The sequence below is a fragment of the Drosophila subobscura genome, chromosome O, assembly GCF_008121235.1.
Source record: "Drosophila subobscura isolate 14011-0131.10 chromosome O, UCBerk_Dsub_1.0, whole genome shotgun sequence".
Classification (NCBI taxonomy): domain Eukaryota; kingdom Metazoa; phylum Arthropoda; class Insecta; order Diptera; family Drosophilidae; genus Drosophila; species Drosophila subobscura.
In genome coordinates this window covers 3,231,281-3,253,859 of record NC_048533.1, presented here as the reverse complement: position 1 = coordinate 3,253,859, position 22,579 = coordinate 3,231,281, and the positions used below count along the sequence as shown (strand labels likewise).

The 22,579-nt window shown below is 47.1% G+C and overlaps 1 protein-coding gene across 2 annotated transcripts; it reads left to right on the top strand.

The window, feature by feature from the left end:
- The first annotated feature begins 411 nt into the window (after positions 1-411).
- LOC117897223 (serine proteinase stubble) lies at positions 412-22,464 on the top strand. 2 transcript variants are annotated; one of them, XM_034805939.1, is made up of 10 exons: positions 9,344-9,858; positions 17,201-17,269; positions 18,238-18,825; positions 18,894-19,087; positions 19,171-19,505; positions 20,215-20,710; positions 20,801-20,990; positions 21,064-21,361; positions 21,630-21,779; positions 21,848-22,464. In XM_034805939.1, the coding sequence occupies exons 2-10, from the start codon at positions 17,223-17,225 to the stop codon at positions 21,980-21,982; spliced, it is 2,433 nt and encodes an 810-aa protein (XP_034661830.1). In that variant the 5' UTR covers positions 9,344-9,858; positions 17,201-17,222; the 3' UTR covers positions 21,983-22,464. The 2 variants fall into 2 exon arrangements, with proteins under 2 accessions (XP_034661831.1, XP_034661830.1); XM_034805940.1 differs by lacking the exons at positions 9,344-9,858; positions 17,201-17,269 and adding an exon at positions 412-426 and having other exon boundaries at positions 18,252-18,825; positions 21,848-22,463.
- The last annotated feature ends 115 nt before the right edge of the window (positions 22,465-22,579 follow it).

Genomic DNA, 22,579 nt, shown 5'->3' with positions numbered 1-22,579 from the left:
TAAGTGCGATCCCTTGGAATATCCCTTATGCAACCTGTTAACTTTCAATCAACTCTATCATCAGGCAGCAGCAGCAGCAGCAGCGATCTCCGAGCCGCGACTGGGCGTGCACAAATTGAAGAAGCAGCCAGCCGAGGGTTTTTGCTGGGCCATGGCCATTCATCCGGCTTCACACCTTTCGCGCCGCCCCAAACCTCAGCCACACACACCTGCAATTTGCAGGCAGACTTATACCCAAGAGAATGTGTAGGACCCTCTGGGGAGGAGAGTCGCCACAGCTGATGCAGGCAAACCGATTGCAATTTCTAACTGCAACCAACACACACGCTGCAAAATAATTTCGTAATTTCTCACTCACTTAATTTAGCACAATTAATCTCAATTTTAGCTGTCAACTGCAGAGAGCAGCAGCAGCAGCAGCAGCAGCAGCAGCAGCTTTTAGCTCCAGTTCAGGTTGAGTCAGAGAGTCAGAGAATCAGAATCTGTGGGCTATCTCTGGTTGTGGCACGCATCAAAGCGGGGCAGTGGGAAGTTTCCCATAAATATTGGACTGCCGTTAGAAATTCATGTGTAATTTGTCAACTGAAATTAATCTCTGCCTCAAGTCAAGTCAAGTCTCCCAGGGTGTTGCTGGGATGATTTGTTAGCGTCTCACACTCCCCGGACTGACAAGCAAATTGAAACGCATGCCAAAGCGCTGAGACATGACCTGGCTGGAGGCTCCTACAACCGCTGCTCCTCCTACTTCGCCCTGCAACTCCTCCCTGTATGATTTTTGGCTGTTGTAGCATTGTTTATTATATCATCATAATGCCAGCCAGCCAGCTGTTAACTGACTGTGACCGTCAGTCAGCTTCTGCCTAAGAGTTCAACCAGCACAGAGCGAGTCACTGCCCCCGTCCCTGTGGCTGTGATACTCTGACTCTGGAAGGTTGAGATCTTGAGCTATGATGTGCAGAAAACGTGGCATGTAACAACAATAATGTAGTGAAACAATCTACAAGAAGATCAGTTGGCATTTTAGTGCATTTGAGGCTCTGTTCTGTGAGAGCTACAAATAAATTAAATCAATAGCAGAAAATGCTTCTAACAAAATTAGCTGCATATTTTCTGCGAGCGTTGACACTTCTTCCTATAAGTTATCTTTGTAGAATTAATAACAATAAAAAACTAAGAGTTTTTTAGATGATATTCTAAGCTTTATCTTATATTTCCTGTAATATTTGATGTATAATAATTCTTCCGCTTGCCGCCTTAATTCTCCACTTACTTTTCCTATTCTTCCACCCTCTTTTCTACCCCTAAGAGCATTCAATATTCGTTTTCCTTGGCCCAATTTTAATGCTTCCTGTTCTGTCATTTGTATGGCTCTTCTCTGCCCCTTCTCTGTTGCTTTGCCTTACATATTTTGTTTGGGCCTTTTGTCTTTTTTCGGCCATTAGACAATGTTTAGGGTTACATTTGTGAGTGCTTTTAATTTAATTTGCCTGAAAAGAAGAGCCGCTCGCTGTTCATTCTTTATTGCTGCCTTCCATTGTTAATCCGAGTGTTTGTCGTTGTCTTTTATTTTTTGCAGCATTTTGCGGTTTTGGGTTTTGTGTGTTTTGTGTGTTTTGTGTGTGTGTTTTTCCAACATTTTCATGGATGTGTGTGCTGTGCTGCGGTTTAAAAAATTGTCTAAAGATGTTTGTTGGTTCTTAGGCCATGTCTTGTACGTCTCTCCATACAGGTTCTCTCTTATGTTGTGGCTTCTCTTTGGCTTGGACTCTGCAGTGGCTGTGTGGCTGTGTGGCAGTGGCAGTGGCAGTCCATCCATACACTTGCTTAGATATAGATATGGGCTTGAAACTCACACATACACAGGACAGGGGGGTCGACGGTTGGTTGGGTTCTCTCCTCAGAGCTCCACAGCGCTCTTCATGTCCATCTCCATTCCGTCCACATTTATGGCAGTTGGCAGCCAAAGAGTCAGCTTCAGACTCAGTTTCAGCATCAGCCTTTCAGCCTTTCAGCCTTTCAGTCTTAGTCTTAGTCTTAGTGTTAGCTTTAGGAGTGGAAGCCACAGCAAGGTGTTATTTTCATTTCTAGGTTACTGACCCATGTCACATGTGTGTGCGGAAAATTCAATATTGCTGTGAAAAATACTTACACAACTATTAAATAAAGACATGGCTGATGGCCAAGAGACGTGGCCTGGGCCCGGGCCTGGGCTTGGGCTTGGGCTTCTGGCCTGTGTGCCCCAGCTTAGTGGTGGTGGCAAAGGCAGATGTGGCAAGGCTGCTGGTACTTAATAATTACGCTCATTTCATGCATGCAATGTTTGGTTTCCCGGGAATCGACCGCCCACCAAGCCCCTGCTCCGTGCACTTTTCCAGCTGGAAATGGAATGAAAAATTCTTCAACAGCTGCCGCGGCTGTGTATGTGTGTGGTTGTTGTTCTTGGCTTTTGGCTTAATTAATTACCACATTCCGCCCGTCCATTCTTTGTCTCTCTCCCTGTCTCTGGCGGAACTCTTGCTCGCAGAAACGAAAGACTCAAGACACAAACTTGCCTCTTGGCTGTTGGTTCACTTTCCACTTCCTACTCGCCAACTGGCGATGATCGATTGAGTTCGTACATGTCATTTGCTGAGACTTTTGTGGCACTGTTGACAGCACAAAACGATTCCCAATGAAAATGACATGATGTGCACGCCACAGAGAGACGGAGAGACAGAGACCAGAGCCCAAACCAGATCAGAGCCTCACACGCGAGACTGACTGACTGAGGAGGAGGCCTCCATTGGCATGACAAATTGCGACCTATTCATCTTGACACGATGGACTTTCACTTTGGCACAGGGCTGAGGGCTGAGGGCTCAGGGCTAACCCAAACCCAAACCCAAAGCCCGTAGATCACATGAAGATTCGTCTTCCCCAATAATCTCTTCTCTCTATCCGTGTGTGTATTATGCAAATGTCAATCAGCGAAGCGTTGACAGGATGCTAAAACCTCTCAAGTATCGCCCAGACTCGGACTCAGACTGAGACTCAGACTCCACTGTCCACTCTTCGCAGTCTAGAGTCTCCGTCTGGTCTGTGGCCAGCATAATTGGCAAATATATTGGCAGCACTTTGGGTCCATTGTGTTGTTGGCCATTTAAATTAACGATTCGAGATTTGATTCACGTGTAAACTATTAATCAAGTCTCAAGCAGCGACTCCAACGACTGCCCCAAGACGAAGTCGAAGTCCGAGCCACAGCAGCTGCCTCGCTGCCTCGTTGCCTGCTTGCCACTTGACTAAGCTTGCCCCTGCCACTTGCTGCGTTGGGCTAGGCCCGTCCCGGGCTGACTGCCTGCCTCCAGCGAATCTCAAGCCATCTGCTAAATGGGTCAGTAAGGTGGAATTCGATTTTGGAGTCAAATTAAATATTGGCGGAGCTGAGAGCCAAAAGCGAGTTGCCTGCAAAAAGAGATGTCATGGGGAGTTCTTTTCTTTTATGGCGGAATTAAGATATTCCGGATTCGGGCTAAACAGTGGGAGGAACCGAGGAGAAACCGAGGGTAACCTGATACACAAAACATTCCACACACCACCAAAGAAAAGTCAGTAAATAAATGAATAAAATAAAATGGTAAGTTACTTGCTGATTGGGAAGTTTACCAAACATTTAAGACACTCCACAGTCAGTGCCATAAAATGTTTAAACTCAGCCATAAACCGAGACAGAGACAGAGAAAGAAAAAGAGTATGGGAATAAAATGCAAATAAATTTGTTGTTTAACTTTTAAAGAACTCCCACAAACCGCAGACAATTCCCAAAACTAATGTCTAATAAATTCAGCAATCAAATTCTTCGTTTTCTCGGTATTCTCGCTCTCTCCCTATTCACTCCTTTCTAGCTGTCTGTCTGTAAATGATCCTCTCCATTCTCTGCCAAACCGATCACTGATTACATTTCATATACAACTTCATTCAACAAACTGATTTATGATCGTTTAGCGATGACAGTGTTAAATGATCTCTGGCTAAATTGATGTCTGAGTAATTCAGTAGTAGGATCCCAGGCAATCCAACATCCCAGAGACGATCCACAGATCCGCGACGATCAACCGCCTGAGCCACGATCCGTGTTGAGTTTTCTGTCATTGAACTGTTCTGTTAAGCAGGAATCCATTCGAACATCCATTTATCAGCGACCAGTCAGGCATGAATGAATGTTTCTCTGCTTTTTTTTGTGTGTTCCCCGCCTGTCCGTGATCAGAACAGAATCCCGGAACGTTCGTTGAACTGCATTTTGTTGCAATGAAACAAACATTCGGGTGGGGGGCCACATGTGTTTGGGGTTCATTTTTCAGTAGCTTAAAGATCACTGATCTAATTAGTAAAGATCAATGTTTATGAGCAGTGAAGTTTATTTTTTCAATGATCACTCATCTCGAACCCTCCATTAGCATTCATAAATATCCTGTTTAAACACTCCTTCTCCACTGATCTTTACACACCAGTAATGATCCACAAAAATGATGAATAATATCTGGAGGCATTCAACTTTCTCTTGCGCATTCCATAGCCTTAACGATCCTCGCACCTCGTTCTACTTATTTTAGCGCCTGGCCTTAAATTTATTGCCCATAATGCGAGCATGTGTAGTTCCTTCCTTGAAAAGGCACCTCCATTAAAAGCCGCTAAAGATCCGTGATCTTGTTAAAGTCCATCAACTATCAGCTGCAGGGATCTCCTAAGCCATTTATCAAAATGCTTTTGCCACCTCTGGCGGCATTTCAGCATCCATCAATATCGCACGTACGTACCCACACACCCAAAACAAAAATCGATTGAAACGAACTGAATCATCCATTTGGACCGCATTGAGGCTACCCCCATAAAGGCCCAACAATAGACTGCACTCAAGTCTTATATAAGAGCTATACTGCCGACTGATAACTCATACAAAAATCCCAAAAGAGAGAAAAATCTTTAACACTGACCCACTTTCAGGAGTCGGCCAGCGGTCGCCCGTCTGTCGGTGAGTCAATAAAGAAACCGCTCACAAGAGTTTTGCGCTAATACGGAGATTAAATAATCGCTTCGGCCCGCTCAAGACCGAACGGCCGCTCATGAATCACCCACACAGTGGACGGGGTAGGAGGAGGATCGGGGAAGCCACAGACACTTGCAAAATACTGGCCAGGCCAGCCGAGTGACAAAGTCTGGGAATGAATGGAAAGCATGAAGAAAAGTTGTTGCAAATTTATGATCAAATAAATGTGCAGAAGTGCACACACACATATGTATGTATGTATGCCTGGGGGGTCGAGGTCGAATCGTACCGTAAACATTTGTGCACTTATCAATTTGTAAGCTAAAGAGCCCCAGCTCGCAATCAGCTGTTCGTTCGGCGAAACACTGCAGGCACAAACTTGTCCATCATAAATCTCTCTTCGAACCAGCGCCAGCGCTCTCTCTCTCGTGTTGTGCGCTGCGCTACCTGCTCTCTTTGGAGCCGCTCTTAGCGGCGGCGGCTGGCTGGTGGGGCTTTGGCTTTGGCTTTTCTCTTGGTCGCAGTTTTATGCTTTGCCTGATGCTTTGCCGGCCGCAGTTCGGTTTTTACAGCGAACGTGTGCGGTTCAGAGATCGGTTTCCGATTCGGATTCGGTTTCGCTATCGATTTTGTTGCATATTCACACACGGAGCCCAGCCACATCCATTCATCCCAGATATATTGATTATCCATCACATCACACAAACCAAAAAAAAAAGGTGCCTAATTTTTGTTACACACTTTAAGCCACAGCCTGCGGGGCAAAGAGTAAAGAAATAAACCAAAACCGAAACCAAAATCATGAATCTTTAGACATTTCAATCAATCAAATGGCAGCAGCAGCGGCAAAAGTTTATGCTGCCGTTGGTAACCGATCGAAATTGTTAATCGACAGTTAAGAAAAAGAAGCAGACAACAAAAAAACTGTTAAAACATAAAGCCAGATTCCAGAGACCCAGACCCGTCAAAAGTGAGAGTTTTCCACGTTTATGCTGCCTGTCCACCCTGAGTCCATGTGTCCCCTCCCGCGTGTGTGCTTTTTTCGTGTTCAAAGTAATTTTGCTGCTATTTTGTGTGTAGTTTCTTCATCATCTCCTCCTTCTCCTGCTGCTGCTGCTGCTGCTGCTGCTGCTAGTCGCAGCTCGATCGCTCGCTGGCTGCTCTGATGTCGCTCTTGTCGCTTAAACAAACTTGCGACTCAATCACGACTAATTGCGCATGCGCGGCCGCTTTATGCGTATGCGAAGCGCCGCCCGGCGGGCTCCAGCTCCAATCCCACTCTGTGAGCCCCCTCCCCTCGCATGCATATTACAAAACCGGAGCTCTGGATCGGAGGAGAGCGTAAGAGTCTGCTTAATATGCGTGTCACGTTGCCGGCCATCAAGTTCAAATTGCATTCGCTGTCAACGCATTGCTGCAACAGCAACAGCAGCAGCGGAGGCAGAAGTGCCAGTGGCAGCAGGGGCACGCGTTGAAATTTTGAAATTAACACCCAGACACCCGAAGACTCGCTGAGACAGCGACAGGCCTCAGCTGCAGGGAGATAAGTGGAGCAGCAAGTGCTGCTAATTAAGAAATAAAAAGTTATCAGGCCCAAGTCGGCGTAAAAGTCGACAGCAGGATAAAAACAGGCAGCAGAATGGCAGCAGGATTAAAGGAGTAATAAAAGTAACAGCGACGTTTGAAGGCAAACGAATGACAGGAGGGATAACATTAGGATTAGGGAACAGACAGGGCGGAGTCATCGAAACTTTAGGGGAATTGCTGCACAAAAGAAGAAAGAACAATAACAGTCAGACCGACAGCCCTAACCGGAACAGAATTGCAGAACAGACGTCACGATAACAGTGCCCTGCCGAAGCCAAAGCCCGAAGATCTTGCGATAGGCGAATGACCTGCGCCAGTGCGCAGCCCGTCGATAACTTTTTGGCAGGCGACATGAGCACTAATTAGTTCACGGCGCAATCGCGCGACTCAACCTGCCACTTGTTGTGTGCCACCAAAACCAAACAAAACTGGCGACAACAACCAAAGAGAAACGAAGTGGGAAAACGTGGAAGCAACAACAACTAGAAGACGAAGAAGACGAAGAAGAAGAAGAAGTGGAAATGCAAAAGTGAGTTAATGCTGCGGCGGCGACGGTGACGGTGACGGCGACTGCAGCCAGTTTTTCCTGCTCCCGACACTGTCAAATGCAACGCTCTGTCGCTGCCTGCTGCCTGCTGCTGCCTGCTGCTGTTACTCGCGCAGCATTTAACTGCAAAGCTAATGCACTTACTCACAAGCACACACACACATGCAGGGGCTCTCCCAAAGGGGAGAGAGAGAGAACGAGAGCGAAGGCTAGAGGCATACAAGTGCAGTTAATTAATTTCTTTGTTGTTCTCTACGGTAAATCATGTGCCGTGTGTGTTGTTGCTGTTTGAAGAGAATTTCGCACAGCGAGAGCGAGAGAGTGAGAGAGTGAAGAACGAAGATCAGAACTTCTTCCCACTGTTCTGCCGGTCCCCCCCTCCATCCACTCCTCTATCTATCATTTGGCGCTACTGCTGTGCTGTGAATTTTGCACGTTGGCAACGCCGCCAACTCCAGCAGGGACGACGACTCCCATCCCATCCAACCCCAACTCCAACACCAGCTCCATCCCATACCGACTATGTCTTTTGTTGCAGCTACTTGAACTGCATTTGCATATAAATTAGTTTTGATAGCGCTCCATGGGTCCATGGAGTCTGTGGAGTCCGCAGCAGCAGCCAAACAGTTCGTTCAGTTTGATGTTTGTTCTGCGAATGCGTTGCAGCGAAATGGCAATAGGGAAAAAGAAGCATCAACTTGCGGCTGCCACTGTGGCACTGTGTAACGGTATTCATTAAGTGAGGTACAACAGCAGCCAAGAGCAGAAGAGTGAGAGACAGAGACAGGGACAGAGCGACAGGGTTGCAAGCGATAAGTTGGCAATAAAAATTGGCAGCACTTTGGCACAATTAAGGCAGCGCACAGAAATGCCAACAAAAGACCCCTTTGGCCTGGCCAGCAGTAGGCGCTGCACCAGTTAATTGTTGCCCGTTGACAACATCCACTCTTCGTCGCTGTTGTCGTGCCACAAGGAAGCACCACCACATTAAGCGGCAAAGAAGTGCAAATTCACATTTAATGAGCCACTGGCTCAGGGGAAAGGACTGAGGCAGGAAGCTGCGGTCTGGCGAGTGATTCTTGTGGTACACGGCATGATGGTGGCGTGGTGGGGATGCGATCAGCGTAGCGGGTTTCCCCGCAATGAAAATGCAAATGAAAAACATTGAGCAAAGAAAACAAAACGCACAGATAAACAATCATATTGCAAACAACTCTGAGGCTAGCGAAAAGGTTGGGGGAAACCTCTTGAAAGGAGATTTCTGGGAGAGGATCATTAACAGAATTTGTAAGAAAAGAAATCTCACATAAATCGAATTCATGCTCCTATTAAGTTTCATATTTAATGCTTTGATTAATTTGCTGAAATCAGAGAAAACCCAAAAATTATTTTAGGCTAATGTTCCTCTCACCCCAGATAAGCATAAGCATACGAGATGTATTTAGAGATCATCAAACTGCTGCCCCCTGCCCTTGGGCTTGTCACTTTCGAATCAAAGCCCAAAGGCAGCAGCCGCATGGGGCACTAATTCGCCAAATCGTCGTCGCTTTCAACTGTCACTTTTGAGTGGTCCTCCGCGCCGATCCAATCCGTGTGTTAAATGCAATTTCCATTTCCATAACGCCTCATAACTCAAGATAGCCATCAATTTGGTGGGGAAACACTGGTGGTTGCCAGTAACTCCCCACGAGCCCCACGCTGCTGATAAACATCAATTTTTGGCAATTTCGTTCGGCTACCAGCAGATCGAATGCAAATAGGGTCCGAAGCTCGCTTGGTGTTTTTTTTTTCGCCTAATCATACGGCTGGGCTCTGGCACCTTTTGCATAAATTTTCGGCTTTGATTTCTAATTCGATCGTTGGCCCATTTCTATTAACAGCTCCACTTCTGTTTCTTCTGTTTTTTTTCAGCCCCCCCATAAACGAACGCCCACGAAACGAAACAAAAGGAGGTTAGGCGAGGAGAGGTGCGCGGCAAGGCGGTGAGAAAAAGAAAAAGAAAAGTAAAGTCCAACGAAAGTGAAAAAATCAATCCAATCGAATCGAAGGAAAATCTCCGCTCAGCTGTAAACTAAATCAAAAGCCCCAAAACCAACCAACAAATCTTTCAAACAAACAAAACAACCCGAGGCCCACAAACAAATAAAACAACAAAATCAAACATCGAAAAAGGTTCAACAACAATTAATTCAGAGTGCAGTTGGGCTGGCTCTTCGGGCTGTTCGTGTTGCATTTTATTGCCTCGAAACAATATTCACAAAAGTCTTTATGGCCACTCAGTGAAATGCAAATCAATTAAACAAAAAAAAGAGTGGAAAAACAAAAGCAAAAAGCAGTTAACGAAAACAAAAAAAAGATAGAAAATATTCGTTACAATTTGATTGAACTCGATTTATTGACCATGAAAACGGTGGAAAGTCTAAATTATATTTAATTCCAAAAACAAAGAAACGAAATAAGGAAAGAGGAATGTGTGCAAAAAAAGAAAAGAAAACTTTGATGAAACGTGGCCAAAATGGCAACCAGTGAAAATCAAAGTTAAAGCAGCCAATAATCCACACACAGTCCGTTGTTCTATAAAGAAATCGAGCAATTAAACACTCAACAGACACAGACCGGAGCGGGCCGCCTCCAGTTCACCGATCCGTAGTTGAAGTGCTACCGAAAAGCAAAACAAAACTGCAGAACTGAAAGTCTAGTAAGTCAATATTAAAATGGGATTTATGGGATATTTACATATATGTAAAGAAATAAATAAATATGTTGTGTCTGCAGCTTTCACTTGCCAAATGGCAAAAGTAAAATAAAACCCCACCAAAGAGAGAACTTTTCCCGTCTACAAGTCTCTAGCGTTTACGGTTTTCCACACACACACCCGTTTAATGCCCATTTTAAATGATCAGTTTTCAGTTTGTTTTTTTGTGTCTGCATTCTAAACCCTATTCTTTTCTCTCTTAATTAGACAGCCAAAAATTCCGAGCATCCGTTAGTGCTTAAACCTAATTTATGAGCCTTTTCTTTGGATAAGAATCTCTGGGGAAACATCTCTTGGGGCGAGTAACTTATAAATATAAATATGTTTATTTATTTACCATAAAATTAGCATGAACATATGTTTTATGGGGGGTCTATAACGCCGCTGTGTTGGCACCTCTAACTAATTTGATTGATACTCTTGGGCTAAATTGGCCAGACATTCTAATTTTGCAATAGTTTGCGCCATAAATCCCCCTTGCAGCTGGCTGGCGATTATCTTTTGGAGGGGAGTGTGTTATAAAACCCAGAGACTCATCTGCCGTCTGTCTGTATCTGTGTGTCAACTTCCACTGCTGCAGAGCTTATGTCGTTTTATTAGCGAAAGTCATCGAGCAGAATAATTGTTGCAGTTGTGGGGCTCGGCTGGGGCTTGGCTGTGGCTCCCGTAACACCACCAACGAATCTTTCTACTCGAACCTCGTGCCTTCCCATTCATGCGGCAATCAAAGTGCTTCATAAAAGCGCAATTCACCTGCGCGTAAAACGAAATTTGTCCTCTTACTCTTAACCAATTTTTGTGGCAGTTTCAGCCAGAGACTGAGCCAGCAGTCACCAAACTGTGACTGTCTACTGTCGTCTTCCAGCTGCGATGGCGATGGCGATGGTTATATAATTTGATGGAACCAAGCAATCCCCATTATTCCATTTGTACAACTTCAGGCGCAAAATTATTTAAATGCGTTAAAAATGTCATGCGGCTGGGCATATTGTGAAATTATAGTTGAATGTTTCTGATTGGGAAAGACCTTGGGGGCCACCGACAGTTATACAATAAAAGTGCACTGGCCCCAAGGCAGAAATGTTCAATTTAATTAAAAAATTATAAGTTTATTTTTGGCAATGGGGAATCTTTAGCCATATTTTTACCAAGATTATTAACCCCCCCAAAAAAGTAGCGAGAACAATGTGTTGTCATAATATTTATGTGGTTCCAGGCCAAGAGTCATAGCAAGTATTATATCATTGTTTGGGGCACAGCAAAACGACAGACGACTCCGCCCAAACAATGACAATGGAAAGCAGCAGTAAAAAAGGCAGTAAAGGGCGGGGAGTGGAGTAAACAAGGTCAAGGGGAATACCTGTTCTCGAGAACGATTCTCCCACATGGCTACGATCCATGAATGAGAACAGAAAATCAAGAAAAGATAATACATATATCATTCATCCAGGAGTAGCCCCCGCCCCATGCCCCCATAGATTGTATGTTGAATGTTCCCATGACAGCAGCACAAATACCATTTACAGCTATATGAATGAATGAATGAATGAATGAATGAATGATAATTAAGAGTCAGATGAATCAGATGAATGATTGGCCAAGCAAGTCAAGTGAATGAATATGAATCAGTGAATTTAACATTGAACGGATTGAAACATTTAGCGACAAATGTGTAATTATTTTTGCATTAATTGCAAACAGAGACAGAGAGGGGTGGAGAGAGGGAGAGAAGGAGAAGGTGTCCGTCGAGTGTGTGAAGGTGTGAATGGATCGATTTATGGATCGTTTCAATTGGTTTCTGGGCAGTGGGAGAGCTCTCTGGAGAGCACTCATTAAGTGAGTGAGTGAGTGGAAACCCTTGAGTATTCATTTCATTCTTTTTGCTGCCCCAACTACTTTTCTTTTCTAACTTTCTGCAGCTCATCGTCAACACTCACTGGGGCAGTCTCTCTTAAAGGCCTCGTGGTTTTCTTGTCTACCACTCGAGTGTCCGTCTGTTCGACTTGCCGTCCGTCTGTCCCTCCGTCTGTCTGTGAATGAGAGACAAGTGAATGCTGATTGACCCACAGAGACGACGACGACAACGACGCGTCTGGGCTGGCTCCAGGGCCCTGGTGCTTGAACGTGCATTTCATGCAAATTAACGATAAGAGACATCTCCTATCCCATACTATTCCATGCCATCCTATCCCTTTAAAAGCACTTAGCGACCAGACATTTACTTTTCACTTTCAATCTGTCAAATTGTCATCAGGCGACCGGCCTGGCCCAGCCTGGCCCGGCCTGGCCATTCCCTTTTCAAATAGAGTTCATTGTCTGTATTGAAAAGTGATTGCGAATGCACGACTTTTGATTCAGATGCGAATACGAGTACGAATACGAGTACTATTCGAGCTACCTCACCTCATTTATGGCCCATTCGCAACGTTACGGTTACGCACGTGTTTTACGGTGTAACTTCCTCAAGGGACAGACCGAACTGGAGCGATCATGAATCGTGCCTTAAATTGGGCCGAACCGAACCGAACCGAACCCCAAAAGCGAACCGTTATGACATCGAAAATGAAGCTATTTAGAATAGAGACAGGAAAGAGGGAGAGAGAGGAGAGAGACCTAGGGGAAATGAAAACCAAATTAATTATGCCGCAGAGAGGAAAATAAATTACAAGAAGCGAGGAAACAGAACCTAGAAGAAACTGACCCTAAAAGCCGCAGCGTCATGGGGGCTTGAGCCTCGCGAGTCTCTCGTGAGTCTCGAGCCGCAAGACAAAGTAAATATTTGGACAATGGAAAACAAAGCTGCACCGCGCCACAAAACGCAGCCAAAAGAAAAGCTAAAGTCAAAGTAAAGGAAACAGCTGGGGGGCTGCCCCACACCACACCACAGCGTCATCTGTGGCCAGTCAGAGGTGCAAGTGCAGCGAGCGGTTGCAGGCAGACGGACGGACGGACGGACGGACAGACAGACAGACACACAGGTTGCACAGCACTTGGCTTGGCATTGCCCATTGGCCATTAGGCGTGTGGTGTGATGCGAGAGAGAGAGGTTAATAAACCAGTGGAAGCGCGCTCTGGCAGTGATTTATGTTTGTGGCCCACTGCCGGACACTTAACAGCTTTTTTCGGGCAGAGAGGGGGGTAGGGGAGGGGAAACGTGTTGCTTTTAGTACATACTGCTCGTATTTCGAGCAGGCTGAATGCCTCACTGCGCTGCCTGAAACCCCAGAGCCAGGAGGAGGCCTCAGGCTCATTGGCATTTAATGTCTGTGGCTCCACATTGCGTATGCGTAATGACTGTCCCGCCACCAGCACATAATTATAAATAATTAATAAGTAAGCGCGAACGTTCTCTCCCTCTCTCACTCTGCTTTCAATTAGCAAACGAGGCGCCAAATGCCAGGCCCCAAACAGTTAGGCCATAAAGTTAGCGCACACACAGAGAGACAGCAACAGGAGACAGCAACAGGAGACAGAAACGGGAGTCTTCAGTTTCGTCTGCTACTGTCATTATTCATGGACTTGCTTCCGTATTCCTGCCCAAGAAAAGTGCCAGTTAAAGTCACAGAATATTCATTAGGTGCAAGAATTATTCCAATAACTTTTGAACCCTAATAAAAATATACTTTTTTGATGCCTAAAGACTGAAGACTAATGAGAATGATTATGTTAATCCAATAAAGACAAGAGGAACTGTTACATCACTTTTACATTTATCATCCATTAACTGTTGCAAGTATGATCTATGTCTGGACTCTCCCCTTCTCCCCCTGCTCTCCATGCTCCCCCTTCTCAACTGACTCTGCTCTACAATCTACCCAAAAAGAACATAAACGGTTTCTTGCCATTAATCCCTATATCAAATGTGCATCATTTATCACTCCGCACTCTCTTTTCCCCTGCCTCCCCCCCGACCAACACCCAGTCTATAACGAGATTTTAAGCACCTCTTTCAATTTTCTTGAGCTGCTTCCGCTCTTTGGGGCTCGTTTCAGTTTCAGTTCTCTTTGCTCTTTCGATTTTCACATTGATAAGCGGTCGTCGTCCGTCTCAGGTGCAACGACTTTTCCACCAGACTGTACACACTTGCACACACGTCTCTCCTCCCCCTGCCCCACCCTGACAGTTCTTTCTCATAGTGCTGCTTGTAGATCTTCTAAGGTTGGCTCTCGCCTCCAGGCATAACTCGTACATAGATGGATTTCACATGGCCCGAACCCGAACCCAAACTCGAACTCGAACCACTCAAAAATTGTGTTTGCGTTACGCGCTGTGATTATAACTAGGGAGTAGTACTTTCCACCACCACGAGGAGGAGGCAGGCAGCCAAAACTCAAAAGATGCCGCCATCTGTGGCACAGCCTCCTACCCTCTACCCCTCTTCCCATCACCACTTCGGGATATTAGCTGCGTGTCTTGCTGTGCCTGGGCCTGTCCGTGCTGTGATGTGATCCAGTTGTTTATCTTTTTCATTAGCCTGGGCGGCCTGTCATCTGTGCCGTCGCTGCTGTCGATTGCCAGTCGATTGACAAAACGCCTACCGGCTAAGAGGAGCCAGCTAAAGCTGTGTTGCAACAACCCAGAGTGGGGGATCTCCAGGCAACGATACACCAGCTGGTTGCAGCTGGAGTTGGAGTTGGAGTTGGGGCACGGAATCTGATGCTGAGGCTGTTACTGCGGCTGATGCCCCCGGTACAGTGCCGAGTGCCTAGTGCCAGGGCTCTTAACTAAACGGGCTGAGACTTTTCCTCACTTTACCACACGCCAAAGGGGCTGGGGCTGGGGCAGGAGCAGGGAAAAGGCAAGGGGCAAGGGAAAAACGTAGAAGTTAAGTGACTGACGCAAATTGCGCAATTGTTATTACAATTACTCTCTTCAACTTGAGTCGGCTGCTGCTGCTGCTACTAAGTACTGCAGGCCCGCGTTCTGATCAAAAACTGTGCACGTACTTACACTGAGAGAAACGCAAAGAAAAGGGATTGCATATCTCGTAATTTTAGAGTACATTTGGGTACATTTTTCTGCAGATTCGAAGCTCATAATTAGAGCACATTCTCTCATCTTTTATTCCCAATTCCTTCATCGCCTTCCCAGCCTTTATTACCTCGCAATTGTATGCCCTTTTCTCGCAGTGTTCATTGCTTAATTCTTGAATCTCGAACTCTGCTGGTTACGACCATTCGTCAGCTGCCGTTTTCCGGGGAAACCAAAGACCCGAAGTCGCAGTCTTGGATTCCGGCGTCTTTCTCGGGTTTAGGGCACATTTTTCTGATAGTTGAAAAATTTTGATAGAAAATGATTTGGCCTCTGGGTTTGAGTTTGAGTCTTTTGTTCTCTCGTTCTGTCTGTCTGTCTGTCTGTCTGTGGGTTCGACTCGTCGACGTCTGTTCGTCTGACTGTTTGTCAGACTGTTTGCTACCCGTCTTTGGCTCGTTTTCGGGGGGCCCTCTAAAGATAGTCATTAGCACAAAAGATTGCCTGTTGCTACTTCAGTTTTTCAGTTTTTCAGTTGATGCTGCTGCTGCCTCTGCTTCTGTTTTGGGGCGTTTAAACGGGGTAATTACGTTTCGGGTATTTTTCGAACAAAAACTCTCTGCAAAAAAAAAGAAACAACAAAAACTAAAGCTAAAGCAACAAATATTGTGAGTTAAAGAAAGATCTTTCGCTGGCTGCTTTCGTTGAGGAAATGAAAACGTAACGAAATCGATTTCCAACGGTTCATGCGCTGAATGGATCGTGCCTCTTTTTTTGTGTGGCGTGTGGCAGGGGCAAGCACATCTTTTGCCCCGCACTCCCAGCTGCTCCTCTCGCTCCTAAATAAAGTTATTAAGAGTGAGCGTTTGCGTTTCTGGCTCAATGGAACCCATTGAGCAAATGTCGGCAGTCCCCCGCTACCCCCAGAAAGAGGCCTAGACACGGCACAGCAAAGTCTGGGAAAAGCCAGAAATTGGGTGCCTCAGAGGCTGGGTCCGAGGGGAGCTTCCACATCAATATCAATTTCGGTTTCAATCAACATCGACATGGCAGCGTTTGGCCACGGCCAATGATGTGCTTAAAAAACTCAGCGAGCTGTTCGTTGGTTTTTTTGTTGGTATCAAATTGCATTTGTGGCCATTTGTAATTATAATCAACATTGAGATGATGAGGCGATAAACGGGATTTTGTTGGCTAAGATATAATTTGTCTACACGCATGATTTCCAGGGGGGGAGGGAGGTACGAGTGGATGTTGCATGATTACCGCCAAGATTGAATATTCATGGAGGAGAAAGGTGTATTTGGAAGAGAGGATTATGTTTGATTCCCGGGGGGATTTAATGATGAATTTAATATGATATATGGCAATAAGTTAAGAACTAGTTAAAGAGCAGTTCTAACCATAAAACAGTCTCTGCACATCCATGATGGATGGGTGAGGAGAACCTTTGTTTTCTTCACTTTTCCACGAATAAATTCTCGAAAAATTAGACCTTTATCTTACCTTAAGAAGAGTTACAAATTCAAGTAATTAAACACGTAAGCCCACAATTATTCTTAGACCCATAATCACTCTTTCTCCACTCTCCACGCTGCACTCTGCACTAGCCACATTCTGTGGCAAGAAGCTGTTCCCATGGGTTGCATAACTCATGCGAGTGTCACATAATGGCCGACTGGTGACGCCCCCAAAGTGTTGTCAGCAGCACATCTACACCACGAACCCCACCCCCCCTGCCATGCCATGCCAGGCCAGACCACGCCACGCCATGCCATACTATGCAATTCCTGCAACATTTCCTTGCTGCAAACGCGCCACACGCTCCTCACGACGATGATGCTGATGATGATGATGATGATGGGTGGTGGTGGTGGTGGTGGTGGTGGCTGTGGTGGTGATTATACGATTACGATCTAAGGATCGGTTAATACCGCAATCTCGTGAGCGGGGGGCTGGTCTGGTGGGTGGGCCTTGCACCACCACATGCAGCGTGGAGCCAGCACCACATGCAGCACATGCAGCATGACCACTTAAATGTGAATCTACTGCAGTTAGCCCCACTAATTATAGCCGAGTGCAGGGCACACAGAGCACATTCCGCTCGACATTCTCTCGACAGCACAACAAAAGAGCAAAAAAAAAGAGAAGAATGAGAAAATAGTATATAAAAATTACTAACTAACTAACAACCAACTATCAGGGTGGCAGTTGGTGCTTCTTGCGGTGTTTCCTTCCTATACTTATGATTATTATATTCTCAACTTCATGCTACAACTGCCTGCAACTCTGTGCCACATAATCTCTATTGCAGACATGCGCCCGGCACGTTACCGATGAAGCAAGCAACTTTAACCAGAGCCAGACACAGACTTAGACACAGGTAAGTTGTCATCAGCAACAAGCAGGGGCAGCCACACAGAGTAAACCAGGGTTAACCAGGCGTTGTGTGCCATTGCAATTGGCCAAACTTTAATTAAATTTAGCGAGAGAGATACACCTGTAGCAGCAGCAGCAGCAGCCACTCTCTTTTGGGTTACAAGAAATTATTAATTGTGGCATGTGTCGTTGTAAAGCAGATTCCGTGCGATCGCAATAAATTTTTTTCCACTCTTGTTGAACAATAAAACAAAACAGCAACAGCAACAGCAGCAACAGAAAAAACTTATTATGAGGCAAAAGTGAAAAGTTGTAATTAAACCAGTCACTGACTGAACAGCAGCAGCAGCAGCAGCAACAAAAAAACGACAACTGCAACGACAGGCAGCAGCAGCAGCAGCAGCAGCAGCAGCAACATCTGCAACATGAGCAACAGCAACATGAGCCCCAACCTCTGCTGCTGCTGCTGCTGCTGCTGCTGCTGGGCAATCATAACGAGTAGAAATCGCTGGCCCATTCCCTTGAAGGTATATTAGGGCTATCATAAAGTTGCACAAAAGATTGTAATGTATAGGAAGGGAAAGCCTATACTTTGTAGATACATAATAATAATTATGGCAATTGATTAAGGGAAGGCACCAACTAAATCTCTCATCTACAAAGTTTCATAGCTGCAATTGGGACACAAATAATTGCCTAAAATTACGCTTACCTTTCATGGGGCACAATCCTCTTAGGGTATTGCCAACTTCGACTATGAGTTCAATCATTCTTTCTAATTTTTTTCCATCATTTTTTGTTGTTTGTTGGGTCCGCGACAAGTGCGCCTAATTAGTGGGGTGCAAAAAGAGCAGCGCTGGGGCTCTGGCTCTGGCTCTGGTTGTGGTTGTGGTTGTGGTTATGCTGGATGGGTTCCGGCAGGCGAAACAAGACTAATGTCCAAAAACTGTCATGCTCCTTACTACCTTCTAGAAGAAGCCCGACAAGAGGAGAAGGAGGAGCAGGAGCCGCCAAGATGTGTCCCAAACGGCATTGGCTAGTCAACAAAGCAACGGCAACGGCAGCGGAAAAGGGAGTAAAGGGAGTAAAAGGAGCTGCGGGCGCAGGCTCCCGGCGTAGCGGACGGAGGAGTCTAGACCAAATAGTAGAAGTATTAGTAGCCTTAATCTTAGTCAATTGCCTTGTGGCGACAGCAACAGCGGCCCTGATCACGCCACCCGTTCTGGACACGGATGCAGATGATGCTGATCTGTCCGGCTTCTATCGCAGCCCCCACCGACTGGAGGGCTATCAGCAGCGCAGTCAAAACTTCAAGATCAGCCCCAAGCCGTGCTCCTTTGGGCGTGTGGAGGGCACCTGCATGTTCGTGTGGGAGTGCATCAAGAGCGAGGGCCGGCATGTGGGCATGTGCGTGGACTCCTTCATGTTCGGCTCCTGCTGCACGCACAACTACACGGACAACATTGTCCTGCCGCAGACGGCCTTCTCCTACACGAGGCCCACCAAGCCGCTGACACTAAGGCCACGCCCGCCGCCGCCCGCCTACAAGCCGATGATTAGGTGAGTCCAAATAATAGCCTCAAAATAGAGGCAGAGATTCACCATTTCCCCCGCTCTCTGCCTTTTAGTGGCATGACCACCATTGAGCGTCCACATGGCGCTGGCACATTGGTGATTCGTCCTTCGGGTCCGCATCATCAGGGCACTTTGGCACGGCCACATCCGCCTCCCTATCAGAGCAAGCCCACAACGTCGTCGGATCTGCAGAGTGCCGCCTCGCACCCAGGCTTCAGTTCGAGCTCGAGCTCGAGCTCGAGTCCAAGTGAGTGGCGCCTCCTCCCCCCTCCCTAATTATTATGCATTGTTAGCACACAGCGAATTATAACAAACAAATACCAACTGCAGATAGCATTTGGCATACATCAACCCAGCAGCAGCAGCAGCAACAGCAACAGCAACAGCAGCATCAACAGAATCAACAAAATCACTGGCAGATGACCACCGAGCCGAGCTTTATTACCAGGCCGCGACCCACCAACGGCTGGACGAAGCCCGGCATCGTCAGTCTGCCAATGCCCGGTCCACGTCCCTCGAAGCCATCGAAGCCCACAAAGAAACCGATTGTCTACGAGCGTCCGCCACCGCCACCATCGTCCACGACGACATCGACGACGACGACGACGATCCAGACACATCCCCATGACCACCATACACAAGCGCAGGGCCCCACCAGGCCGCAGGTATGTAAATACGAAGCTGGGGCTGAGGCTCTCCTCTCGCGTCTCAGTTTCTGGTTCTCTCGGGTGCTGGGTGATGCATTGATGTCGAAAGCGAAACAAACGAGCCACGAGGTCATTTACTCTTCGCGACGTGCGCTGGAATGGCGGGGCAGGAGCTGTGGGCAGCTCGGGACTGGGTCCTGAGCCTTCATAATGGCAGGCGGCCACAGCCTTGGGGGACATTTTATTGTTTGCACAAAGTCAGGGCCAAAAGTTGATGTAAGATTTGCCTGAATGCCGCAGCAGCAGCACTGTCTCAGCACAGCCTCAGCCACAGCCCTGCCTGACAATGACGAGAGCCACTCTCAGGGGTGTGTGTAGAATGTGATGCTCTTTCCAGGAAGAGGATAACGTGAATATGTCGGGGAAGAGAACCCGCTGGGAAGGGGAGAATGTAAGGGAATCTTGTCAGTGTTTTATCTTCTACTTTCAGCGCACAAATCAACTCAAAATAAACATAAACTTTCCCTTTGGTTAGAGCATACAAAAGTCACTGGGGGATCACGCCAAGGGGAACCCCACTTAATGCTGATTTAGCGGCGAAATGAAAAATTGATTCTTTGCATGGCTGGCATAGGGAATGGGGAGAGGGAGAGGGAGAGGGAGAATGTTCCGACGGATTGGAGGAGTATTTTAGCATAATGTTTACCACTTTGTGTCTGCCTTGCAGCTGTCGGCGGGCACATCATTAGCTACATCGTCGTCCTACCCAACCTACTCCACGTCGAAGGGTACGACGACAACCAGGAGAACGACCACACCAGCACCGAAAACGACGACGACGACAACGACAACGACGAGGAGAACCACCAGCACCACCACAACAAGGCCCTACCAAAGGCCCACCACAGACAGCAACAGCAGCAGCAGCAGCAGCAGCAGCAGCAGCACAACGAGAAGTTCGACAAGCACTGCCAAGACACCCACCACGACCAGGCCACATACGAGTCCAAGCATCATCTCCAGCAGCAGCAGCAGCAGCAGCAGCAGCCAGCCCACGCATCGTCCCATACTGGAGGCCACATCATCTGGCGGTGGCAGCGGTGGTCACGGGGGCCACATTGAAACCAACGAGATAACGGACTCCTCCACACACGAGGGGGCGGCGACGACGACGGGTGTGACGGCGCTGGGGCATGTGAAGACCATTTCGGCGGCACGCAGCGGTAGGTGCCACGCCCCAAACCCCCAAGCAACCTCCCCAGCAGATCAGGTCCCAACTTGACACTCCAATTTGTTATTGTTTTCGTTTGCAGAATGCGGCATCCCGACACTGGCGAGGCCCGAGACTCGGATTGTGGGCGGCAAGAGTGCGGCCTTCGGTCGTTGGCCCTGGCAGGTGTCGGTGCGACGCACCTCCTTCTTTGGCTTCTCCAGCACCCATCGGTGCGGTGGCGCTTTGATCAACGAGAATTGGATAGCCACAGCTGGTCACTGTGTAGACGAGTGAGTATCCAAAGTCCACCGTCCAGGGCAAGTCCAGCTAATCTATGCCTTCTCCGTCTCCCTTCCCATTCAGCCTGCTCATCTCGCAGATACGCATCCGCGTGGGCGAATACGACTTCTCGCATGTGCAGGAACAGCTGCCCTACATAGAGCGCGGTGTGGCCAAGAAGGTGGTCCATCCGAAGTACAACTTCTTTACGTACGAGTACGATCTGGCGCTGGTCAAGCTGGAGCAGCCGCTCGAATTTGCTCCGCATGTCAGTCCCATTTGTCTGCCCGAGACGGAGAGCCTTCTAATTGGCATGAATGCCACGGTCACCGGCTGGGGTCGGCTCAGCGAGGGCGGCACCCTGCCCTCGGTACTCCAAGAGGTGAGTGTGGTGTGGTTTTTGGTGTGCAACATTGCAACACTGAAGACCGCAACGAATTGACCGAAAGGCAAATGAGCAGCCGCATGGAGTGGGATTGGGAGAGATTGCAATTAGGAATATGAATTTGAGAAAAAGATTTGAAGGCATCAAACCTGAACTTGGAGCTAGATCATCTCTGAGTGGGATTATAGAAAAGATTCGAGACATGAACTAGTTTTAAGTGGCAGAGAAATGGGCGTATAATCATCTAAAATTCTTTCTCCCATAGGTCTCTGTTCCTATTGTGAGCAACGACAATTGCAAGTCCATGTTTTTGCGCGCCGGACGACAGGAGTTCATTCCGGACATCTTCCTGTGTGCGGGCTACGAGACGGGCGGCCAGGACTCTTGTCAGGGCGACTCCGGTGGACCGCTGCAGGTAAGGCTGCAGACATGAATAAAACTCTAGCGAACACTCTCTTGAGGCTCATGATCTCTCTCTTTTAGGCCAAGTCACAGGATGGTCGCTTCTTTCTCGCCGGCATCATCTCGTGGGGCATTGGCTGCGCGGAGGCGAATCTGCCGGGTGTGTGCACGCGCATATCCAAGTTTGTGCCCTGGATACTGGAGCATGTCAGATGATGAGCGAACGAACGATCATTGATCTGGACTCTGGATGCGCTCCCTCGACTTTTGTTATTGTTTTAATTTATCGAGTTGTAGCTTATATAAGATTTGTGTGATTTATCTTAAAGGAATGTTAAGCGTAGTTAGCTTCAATTTTAACAATTCGTAAACACAGCATTGACACACTGCCACGCCCCTGTCCAAGCACACGCACACACGAGTCAACGCCCATTAAGTTAGTCTAGCGAGAAAATGTTAGAATTTCTGGGGAATTTCCATTTGTAAATAGCCGAAAAGATTAGATTGGGGGGGAGGAGGGTGGGGTATGGGCGGGCGAGAGTCATTTGCGAATATGCGACCCACAATGTTGTTGGTATTTTAGGCCTAGCAATAATATCATTAAACAATTAACTAAATCTATCTAATTTATAAACAAACTGCAGACAGACATCCGACCCATGTTGTTTGTATCTTGCCCAAAGAATCAAAAAAGCAATAAAAAACTATTGAAAATACATTCTGTGGCCATTCCGTTGAACAATTGCAAGCCTCGCGGCGAGCACTTTGGAGTGTCCATTCATTCGTTCATTTCCTGTTCAGTCATCGCCGAAG